This window comes from Chiloscyllium plagiosum, chromosome 13 (assembly GCF_004010195.1).
Source record: "Chiloscyllium plagiosum isolate BGI_BamShark_2017 chromosome 13, ASM401019v2, whole genome shotgun sequence".
In the NCBI taxonomy this organism is placed as follows: domain Eukaryota; kingdom Metazoa; phylum Chordata; class Chondrichthyes; order Orectolobiformes; family Hemiscylliidae; genus Chiloscyllium; species Chiloscyllium plagiosum.
In genome coordinates this window covers 6934669-6945698 of record NC_057722.1, presented here as the reverse complement: position 1 = coordinate 6945698, position 11030 = coordinate 6934669, and the positions used below count along the sequence as shown (strand labels likewise).

At 43.7% G+C, this 11030-nt stretch overlaps 2 protein-coding genes across 6 annotated transcripts in view; one reads left to right on the top strand and one right to left on the bottom strand.

The window, feature by feature from the left end:
- LOC122555728 (zinc finger protein DZIP1L-like) overlaps positions 1 to 11030 on the bottom strand; it is a 148178-nt gene that overhangs the window by 35752 nt on the left and 101396 nt on the right. The window lies entirely within an intron of this gene.
- LOC122555729 (claudin-18-like) overlaps positions 1 to 11030 on the top strand; it is a 23672-nt gene that overhangs the window by 6571 nt on the left and 6071 nt on the right. Inside the window, exons 2-3 of the mRNA XM_043701786.1 lie at positions 8936 to 9100; positions 10427 to 10532. Coding sequence (XP_043557721.1) covers positions 8936 to 9100; positions 10427 to 10532 — 271 coding nt within the window. The remainder of the gene's footprint in view (positions 1 to 8935; positions 9101 to 10426; positions 10533 to 11030) is intronic.

Here is an 11030-nt window from a genome sequence, read left to right as displayed (position 1 = left end):
CCTTCATTCCCCTCTCACCCACTAGCCCCCCACTGCTATCCGCTGCTGAAATTATTTTTTGCAATCTTATATCCTCCAGACCCTAGTCTTTCCGACGCCATTTTCTGCACCATAATGACCTTCAGCTCATCCAAAACTCGGTTGCATATTTCCTAACACACATCAAATCCTTGTTCTTGTGGACCTACCTTAGTCCCAAAACATCAATGCCCTTACTGTAGGGATGCAATGATGTTATAATTTTGATACATAACCCAGAAAATGAGGAATGTCAGAACTTACTTATGTCACACACATACAAAGGTGACTGTGCTATAATTGATGATGGATGGGACTGCGGAGAAAGACAGAGACAGCCAGAAAAAAAATCTGGACCTAATTCTTGTCTGCAATGAAGGACAAAGTTTGATTTCCTGAACAGGTTCTGCAGGGAGTTTCATTTGCCAGCTGCACGTATACCCACTTGGAAAATTAGTTTAAGCTGTAAATAGCCAATGTTCACTTGAGGGAGTGAGGGCTGTAGATGCTGGAGATCAGAGTCGAAACGTGTGGAAAAGCACAGAGGTCAGGCAGCATCCCAGGGGCAGGAGGATCTACATTTCAGGCACAATGATGCTGGGCTTATGCCTGGAATGTCGATTTTCCTGCTCCTCGGATGCTGCCTGACCGACTGCGCTTTTCCAGTGCCACACTTTTCGACAATGTGCACTTGAGCCTGATTTTGGCCCTCTTTCATTTGCAACGAAAATGTTCCCACTGACACAACATCATACGGCAACGTTAGGTGTCAAAACCAATTCTCACTCTCAAAACCTGGACCAGCAGAAAATTATATGGAGTTATACTTGGGGACCGCAATAGCGCAGTGGTTAGCACTGATGCCTCATAGCACCAGGACCCAGGTTCAATTCGACCCTCAGGCAGCTCTCTGTGCAGAGCTTACACATTTTCCCTGTGTCTGCATGTTCCTCTGGGTGCTCTGATTTCCACCCACAGTCCAAAGGTGTGCAGGATAGGTCGAATAACCATGGGAAATGCAGGGTTAATAGGATAAGGGGGGTGCTGTCCTTCAGAGCGTCAGTGTGGATTTGATAGGCCAAATGGTCTGCTTACACACTATAGGGATTCTATGATTATACAATTCAATTGCCTTTCAATTCACTGAAACAATATGCGGCACTTGGGGCTGGGTTGAACACTTAACCTCTCCCACTGTGATTAGAAAGAAAAGTCTCTGAAATTTGTCTCATTGCCTTCACTGTAAAGTTGAGTTCCCTCCCAATGTGGTAGTCATATACCCAATTCAATATATCATGGTTCCAAAAGCACCAGAAGTTAAACTGTTCTTGCATATGATATCTTTCGCTATTCCCAGTTTTATAGGCAGAACTATTATGACTGATGTAGCATTCTGGAGCAAGGAAGAAGAAAGGGAAGAGATTAACCTAAACCCTCCAGTTGAAAGGCATTGATTTATGGGATGTGAGCATCACAGCATTTCTTGCCCATTCTTAATTGCGCCGGAGAAGGTGATGGGGGAGCTCCCTTTCAGAACCACTGCAGTTCATAGGTGGAAAAGCAAGTTGCGAGAGAGATACAAACAGTTCACTGAAAGATATTGGTAGGTTAAGTAAGTGTGCAGAAAGTTGGGAAGTGGAATCTATGTAACCCAATCAAACATCAGGGCAGATGTCTAAATTAATTGATCCTGAACATTTCTTGAGGGACTCCTGGATACGTTAAGCATTTTAAAAGAAACCTAATTTAAATCTTGTGAGTTCTTACGCTTTGTGTAACTGTGCAGATTGTCTGGTGAAATGTCACTCCAACATTGCTAGAGAATGAAGAAGTGGGGGAAGGAATCACAAAATAGCAACAGGGTGTATTTCTTGATATCATGTTCAAATACTTTTCTACTTTCCTTTATTCCATCACACCCCTCTTCCAGAAGTGACATAGTCGACAGTGCTGGATGGTCAGCCACGCATGCTCAAGCCTCCAGTATCAATGGGTATCATGCATAATGACCCTAAACAATGAGCCGAGCTAACAAAATGGTAGCTTGTACCAATTGGTAGCACATTGGCCTGAGAGTCAGAACAGACTGAGGACTTGAGCACTGAATCACAGCCTTAATAACAAGAAGGGTATTTTAAAAACTTTTTATCAAAAATATCATATCTACTGTGTGGAGAGGCAGCACGGTGGCTCAGTGGTTAGCACTGCTGCCTCACAGTGCCAGGGACCCAGGATCGATTCCAGTCTCGGGCGATTGTCTGTGTGGGGTTTGCACTTTCTCCCCGTGTCTGTGTGGGTTTCCTCTGGGGTGTTCTGGTTTCCTCCCACAGTCCAAAGATGCGCAGGTCAGGTGAATTGGCCATGCTAAATTGCCCGTAGTGTTCAGGGATGTATAGATTAGACGCATTAGTCAGGGGAAATGTAGAGTAATAGGGTAGGGGAATGGGTCTGGGTGGGATACTCTTTGGAGAGTCACTGTGGCCTTGTTGGGCTGAATGTCCTGTTGCCACACTGTAGGGATTCTATGGAATCAGCTCCCCACTTTTCAATCCCTCTCGGTCAATCTCAATAAATAATTTTATTTGCTTTTCTACATGCAGCTATCCCTCTTCAATTAACATATAGCTTGCTGGGAAATAGAGGAACCAATTACCAAAGTTACCTTGAGTGAAAGAAAGAGGAACTTTATTATCTACTTTATTATTTTCTCGTGTGTATCATGTTAATAAAGGTTTAAACAAGCCATTGGATTGGTTTGATTGATCAAGTCAGGGAGCCACACACGTCCTAAATGAGCCCCATTTAATTCCACGGCTTTTCATTGACAATGCGGTGCAGCCCTAGGAAAATATAATAAAACCCACAGCAACAATCGCACAAACACGGTAATAAGTTTGAAAGGGAGTGTGTCTGGTACAGAGTAAATAACGGTTTCACTGTTTGAAAGTCCTTGGAAAACTTTGTGTTATTAAGTTGAGGTCCCAGTTGTTTAGTAATTGACTTGCATACACAACAGGAGGAGATTCTGTAGATTTCAGTTCTAAGTGGAAGGTTGTCTTCCCAGCTTAGTTTTTGATTGAGTGCTGTTTTCCAAGATGACAAGGAGGAGGAGAGAGGAAGAGAGTTCCAGTTCTTATTGTCACAAATACATCTTTCCTTCTCTCTGCTCTGATGTTTCAAAGCAACTGTTGTCAGATCATTCAGTATGTATTTGGAATCTTTGTTTTTCCAAGCTGGCTAATAGATAGGCAAGCCTTTCATTTCTTGGTATGAAACTATCACACACAGTTGATTTAACTTCCACAGGAAAGATGTTGTGGAACTTGAAAGATTCAGAAAAGATTGACAAGGATGTTGCTGGAGTTGGAGGGTTTGAGCTACAGAGAAAGGCTGAATAGGCTGGGGCTATTTTCCCTGGAACATCAGAGGCTGGGGGGTGACATTGTAGAGGTTTATAAAATCACGAGGAGCATAGATACGGTGAATAGACAATGTCCTTTTTTTCTTGGGTAGGAGACTAGGGGGCATAGGTTTAGAGTGAGAGGGGAAAGATTTAAGAAGGACCCGAGGGGTAACCTTTTCAAACAGAGGGTGGTATGTTTTTGGAATGGGCTGCCAGAGGAAATGGTGGAGGCCAGTACAATTACAACATTTAAAAGGTATCTGAATGGGTATATAAATAGGAAGGGTTTAGAGGGATATGGGCCAAATGCTAGCAAATGGGACTAGGTCAGATTGGGATGTCTGGTTGGCTTGGATGAGTTGGACCGAGGGTCTGTTGCCGTGCTGTATGACTCTGTAGCAGAAAATGCAAATTACCTGATGCTGACTCAGTTGTGCCTGACATCGGTGTCTTCAGATAAAAGTGGTAATCTCAATGTAGATGGTTTTGAATTTTCCACATGGGTCTCACAACACTTACCTCAATTTGTGTGACCACTGCAGCCATTTTAGGACCATGTTATTGCCTTTTAATTAAGCTATTTTATCCCACAAAGGTCTCAGGTGTGGTGAAGAAGTGACAGAAGTTAAAATTTGATAGCCCATGTTTACCACTAGCATAACATTTCAAGTCCACAATACAGGTCTCAAATGTCAGGAATAATGAGAAGCTAGACACCAATCTCAACAACATTTTAAAGGTTTTGTTTTACAAAGGAATTATTAATTCAGTGATATTTTCTCATGTGTATCATGTTAATAAAAGTTTAAACATTAAAACAAGCCATTGGGTTGGTTTGATTGATCAAGTCAGGGAGCCACACACGTCCTAAATGAGCCCCATTTAACTCCACGGCTTTTCATTGACAATGCGGTGCAGCCTTGAGACAGGGCTGTATTAGCCAAGATACTACAAAATCTTACACCAGTTCTGCTGATTTTGGTGGTACTCAAGGATCGTCTGACTCAGAATCACGCTGCTTTTCCCAAGGATCCATGACTGGCTTGCAGGGTGAATTTCAAAACAGCCTTGTGCTCCCTCTGCCTATGCTGTTAATTCTGGCCCCAATCAAGAGTAAATAAAGCACTTCCAGAAATAATGACAATGCTGGTCGCTCTGGTTATGCTCGTAGTGTATAAAGACAGTCTTTTTTACTCATTTCTCATTCACATACATCAGTTGGAGAAGCTGCTAACCCAGGTCAATTTGGGTTGGAGCTCCAGCTCCTTTTACTTAGATCCACTTTATCATGAGTTTGAGCAAAGGAAACAACGTCAGTTTCCATATATCCTAAATCATAGGATCATAGAAACCCTACAGTGTGAAAGCAGGCCATTCTGCCCATCGAGTCCACACCGCATCCCACCCAGACCGCTCCCCCGCCACCTCAACCCCACATTCCCTCATTTCCCATGGCCAATCACCTAACCTGCACATCTTTGGATTATGAGAAAAACCAGGGCGCTCAGAGGAAACCCATGCAGACACGGGGAGTATGTGCAAACTCTACACAGACAGTTGTCCGAGGCTGGAATCGAACCCAGGTCCCTGGCGCTGTGAGGCAGCAGTGCTAACTGCTGAGCCACCGAGCTAGCCCAGGGTAAATTTTTATCATATTGAGCCATGCCAGATTTCAACAAGGAACACTTATTACCTAATAATTTAGCGACTCCTGCCTGTTGATACAGTGGCAGTGCCACAATAAAAATGGTTCTTATAAAAACAGATAAACTTTTGAGACAGGCACCCATATAAAAGACACAAAGGACCTCCAAACCTTCGATACAGACTTCTGAAGTTAAAGTAAAAGCTGATTTGGTACCTCAGCAATACCAAACTGACTACATTCACAATGTTTGACCTGCTTTTGTTCCTGAGTCATAGCCATTTGGCCTGTTGTGTCTGTACTGATCATCAAACATTCATTTACTCTAATCCCACTGCTTGCGATGGTGTTTGAAGTGTTCAAAAATATCTTGGAGATTCCCACCCTAGCATCCTTTCAGATACAGTGATGCCCTTTCAGACAACCATTTAAACCTCCTGCTTCTTACCTTAAAACTATCCCCAGTTACCGAACCCTCTACTGAGGGAAAATTCTGTCCCAGCCTTCCCGCAGTATGGCAACCAGAACTGCACACAGTAGTCCATATGTGGCCGAACTAACATTAGCCATTCTAACAGTTTGCCAGATGAACTGCCTAGATTCTCATTGAAAACAGCTGCACAAACTGAGCACTAAATGCAGCATAAATTACGTTTGCAGCCACCCTACAGAAGGTAATACCATCAGACCATAAAATGTATAAATAGTCTACACAACTCAATGAGTCTGCTCCACCATTCAATTAGATCCTGGCTGATCTGTTAATCCTCGACTCCACTTCCCTGACATTGCCCTATGACTGTCAATTCCCTTACTGATTAAAATTCTGTCTTGCAAATACTGAATGACCAGCCTTAATGTCTGCAGTAAATATTTTCAGATTGATTACCCTTCAAGAGAAGAGATTTGCCCTCATCTCTGTCCTTACGGGGACTCTGTGCTCTGAAATTATGCTGTCTGATTGTAGACTCTCCCACCAGGGGAAACAATGTCTCCATATCTCGCCTGTCAAGTCCCTGAGAATCTTCTGTGTTTCAATAAGGTCTCCTCTCATTCTTCTTAACTCCAATAAGTACAGGTCCAACCTAGGTCAATCTCTAGTCTTAAGGCAGTCCCTCTATATCCAGTACTGCTGACATGGAGCAAAATCACCTCTGGGGGTATGGTCTGAAGACACCTTGCTTAATATTTCAGCTGGGCAACAGCCTCATTGACAGCATGGTGCTCTTTCAATACCCCATTGGCATGCCATAGAGTCATAGAGTTGTGAAGCATGGAAACAGCCCCTTTGGTCCAACTCTTCCATTCCAACTAGATATCCGACATTAATTTAGTCCAATTTGCCAGCATTTGACCCATATCCCTTCCTATTCATGTACCCATCCAGATGCCTTTTACATATTGTAATTGCACCAGCCTCCACCACTTCCTCTGGCAGCTCATTCCATTCACATACCACCCTCTGTGTGAAAACATTACCCCTTAGGTCCCTTTAAAGTGTGATCTGCTCCACTAACGGGAGCCATGCTTCATGGCCTTGAACAGTAAATTATCTCACACAGTTGTCTCTCCTAGTGGAACTCTCACCTATCAGTCTGAAGATTGAGTCGAAAATTCCATTCCTCACCTCAAACACAGAATGAAGCTGACACTTCAGTGAGGGACCGATGTACTGTCCAACGTGGCATCTTTCAGTTAGGCTGTTTTACTGAGGGCTTTTGTACCTATTCTGGTAATGGTGTGAATCAAGTGAGAGAACAGAATCCCTCAACACACATCACTAAGAATAAGTTTGCTGCCAATCTGTCTCAATTGCCATAGGTCTGTGCTCTGTGCAAATTGGCTACCGCCCATTTAACAATGATACTAGCACTTCACAAATAAACCAGTGGCCATTAAATTTTATTGACATTGTGAGGGTGCACTTATGTGTCACACAAATACTAGTCTAGTATTAGCCAAGTACAAGTTTCAGTGTGATTTGGATATATTGACTGAGTGGGCAAGTACAGGGCAAATGCAGGTTATCCCGGTAGGAAAATGAGGGAGGCGGTTATTATCTGAATGGCTATTAAACTGAGAAAGTAGACTTGGGTGTCCTTGTATACCAGTCACTGGAAGCAAGCATGTAGATGGAATAGGTGGCAAACAGGGCAAATTGTACATTGGCCTTCATAATGACAGGTTGGAGTACAGCACCGGGGATGTCTTGCTAGAATTAGACAGGGCCTTGGTGAGATCCTATCTGGAACACTGTGCGGTCTCCTTATCTGAGGAAGGATGTTCTTGCTATAATGGAAGTTGAAATGGAATTCTTGTGCTATCATTGACTGAGGAGGCTGGAGTTGCAGGACAATAGGATGTGGGAAAGATAGACAGAAATTGTAAGTATTATAATGGGCAGTGATTGTGGAGGTATTTGAATATATGAATGAGGAATTCTAGTATATATTCCAAACCCCAGGCAAAACAGCAGTGTATTCTTTTACTCTCTCCTCTCTACTATCCTGCTTGGGTCCCACCCTCTAGATAAAATTTGCGTTAGTTACTTCAAATTTGCAAGACCATAGTTAGCACAGAACCTGGCCTGATGTACTGTCAATAAGTGGCAGCTTTCTGGTCAGTCGTTATACCGAGACTTTATGCACTTTGCTGCTTCTTTTAGTTCTTTCGTGAAATGTAGGTTATCATTGACAATGTCAACATTTCCTGCCCAACTCAACCTGTCCCTTGAACTGAGAAAGGAGAAAGTGAGCACTGCAGATTCTGGAGAGTCAGTGTCAGTTTCGAAATGTGTGGCGCTGGAAAAGCACAGCGGGTCAGGCAGCATCCAAGGAGCAGGATAGTCGACGTTTCGGGCATAAGCCCTTCATCAGTAATGACCATTGAACTGAAAAGCGGGCAGTTAAAATTAAAGTCTGGAGTCACATGCAGGCCAGACCAGGTGAAGACAGGAGATTTCTCTCCCTAAAGCATGAGATTTTATAACATCAACCACAGCCTCATGTTCCCCATTACTGAGATTAGTTTTTAATTCCAGATTTTACTCAATGAATTTAAATTCTATCAACTGCTGTGATAGGATTTGAGTCAACATCCCCAAAGCATCAGCCTTTAGATTGTCAGTCTTGTGACATCACCAGTACACCATCAGCTAACCAATACACTCTGAAAGAGAATAATGTCATTCAAGAGTGAAAAATGTACCATGGAGCCTTTTTCATTCTTGGGATGTGGGCATTGCTGGCACAGCATTATTTATTGATCATCTATAATTGCCTAAGAAAGGTGATAATGGGTCTTCCTTTTATCTACTGTCATCTTTGTGCTAATGGTACCTCTCGCAAGGAGGGGAATTCCAACACCATGACCCAGCAACAGCAAGAAAGGGCTCACTTGGGCCCAGCAGGTTAATATGTGTGATTTTAAAGAGACTATTGAGGTAATGATGCTCCCACAATATCTCTGGCTCTGTTCTGGGAATAATGAGCATCCTTCCTGGCCTCCCATCTAAGACCAGTTAATTCACTTAATTAATGTATTTGAGTGCTCTTCCTGGTCTGAGCAAGTCATCCCCATTGCAGGGCTGTTTGCTCACCCACTCAGTCCATCCAGAGGGTGCAGGTGTGTAAAACGTGCAGGATCGCATCAGCTCTCTGTGTATACTCAGCCCCTGGTCAGTGTCCCTGATGTTCACACTTGTGAGAATGCACACAGAAATTGTGATTTCCCTCCCACGATGCCTTTTGCCGAACCACACTTGTCTCGCTGCACTCTCACCTCCATCAGGTAAGCCTTCTCGTGACGCAGTGACAGGTTGACAGGCGATTACTGGTAGGCATGCTAACACTTGTACCTCATGCCCACAGCCACGTTCCAGGCCGTCCGTGCACTTATGATCGTCGCCATTGTGCTCGCTTTAATCGGTTCCGGTGTCTCCATCATATCCCTCAAGTGCATTCGACTGGGAAGCATGGACGATGCTTCAAAGGCCAACCTAACGCTCACGTCCGGGATCCTGTTTATCGTTGCAGGTACAGCTCACCCTCCAAAACATGCACAGTTTGCCAAGCTAGCCATCTTCATGCTTTGACAAAGGGTCAGTTAGACTCAAAACATCAGCTCTTTTCTCTCCTTACAGATGCTGCCAGACCTGCTGAGATTTTCCAGCATTTTCTCTTTGGGTTCACCATCTTCATGTGTTGGCCAATAGCGCCAAATCTCATCCTCCGTAACCCACGGGTCTTGGGCAATGAGTATATCAACCTTATCAGGTTTAACCCCTCACTCTCTTTCGATCAGTTCTAAGAGCTGTGAGTTTCAATCTCCCTGGGGATCAGTTACACAGGGATCAACAGCGCTGCATCTTAACAGCCAACATTGAGCAGTGATGAGGCACTCAATTATGCAACACTTCATAGATGTACCCAACCCAAGCCACACAACCTTACTTTCCAGCAATGGAGACAGCAGTGACCAGTGATCGAAAATGGGACTCCTTGCTGATTTCATTCCCTCCCGCTCCATCTCAGTGAGCCAAGGGCAGGATTCCTCGCCCCAGGTTGTAGCCCTGCCTGGCTACATTAGGTTAGGTGAGAATGAATCTGTGGCACAAGTGACCATCCTGATGGATGCGTTAACCGCTTTCACCACACAGGCAGCCCCCTATGCAATATCTGGATTATACAGTTGTCCGGGTTTTGGACAGGACCTGAGTTGTCCAGATTGTAGCCAGTGCATTCCAGATTCTCAATCCAATAACATTGAGAAATTTAATAACCAAAAAATCTTCAACACCCAGCAAAAAGTTATGGAAATTAAACCATAACCCCATTGCTCTTCTTGTGCCCACTGTCCTGCACTGGAGTCATATGAAAGCAAATCAAAATGAATAATTGCAATAATGCTTCAAAAATATTAAATATTTTAGGGACATGGGGTGCTGGAATAGGTTTGTTAATGAGATGCTGGGAGGGTGTAGAGGGAGCTGACTGCATTGCGTTTGAACAGACCCTATGTAATGCTCACATCAGCTGACTAACATAGCTAAAGGTCTCATTTCTCAGGGCCAACATCACTCACTGCAAGAAACACAAAGAATCCATTCCAGCTAATAAATAAATCTTATTTGGAGCAGGCTTGAATTCAACACCTCTATTAAGTTTCCCCTTAACCCTCTCTATTGTAAGGAGATCAATGCCGTTTTTTCTCTGATCTCTGACATTTCATTGATACATCTCCTCCGCACCCTCTCAGAAGCCCTGGCAGCCTTCCTGAAGAGTTGTGCCCAGCATGGGTCGATTAAGAATGGATTTCTTCTCCTACCCTTCAACTCATACTTCTTGTTTGTGCCCGGACAGGAGTTTGTTGTATAGCTGGTGTATCGATCTACGGCAACATGTTGGTGACAAACTTCTGGGAGGCAAACATGTCAATGCTTGGGAATCAAGGGTCAGTTCAGCAAAGGTAAGAGTCAGTGCAGGAACTGCAAACTGCAATACTAGTTTTCATTCATTTCTTTTCCCTATATTCGAGATGGGAACGAGTTCCACATTTATCTTTATTCTTTCATGGGACGTGGGGGGTACCATTTGTTACGTATCCTCAATTGCCCTTCCACTGGGTAGATGCAAGTCTATTTCAGAAGACACTTATCAGTCAGCCATATAGCTGTAGCACTCCAGCCACATGTAAGCATGTGACTCATGGTAAGGATTTCCATCCTTAAAGGATATCAGTGAATCTAGATGGGTTTTCAGAACAATCGAGGGCAGTTTCATTATTAAGACTAGATTTCAATTCTAGATTAATTAAATTTAAATTCTACCAATTGCCATTCCACCTGTCAACTCCCCTAAAACAGCCATCAAACCCAAAACAGCATCTCCGCCAAAACAGACATCTCCCCCAAAGTGCCATCAACCCCAAAACTGCCATCACCCCCAAACCAGCCATCACCCCCAA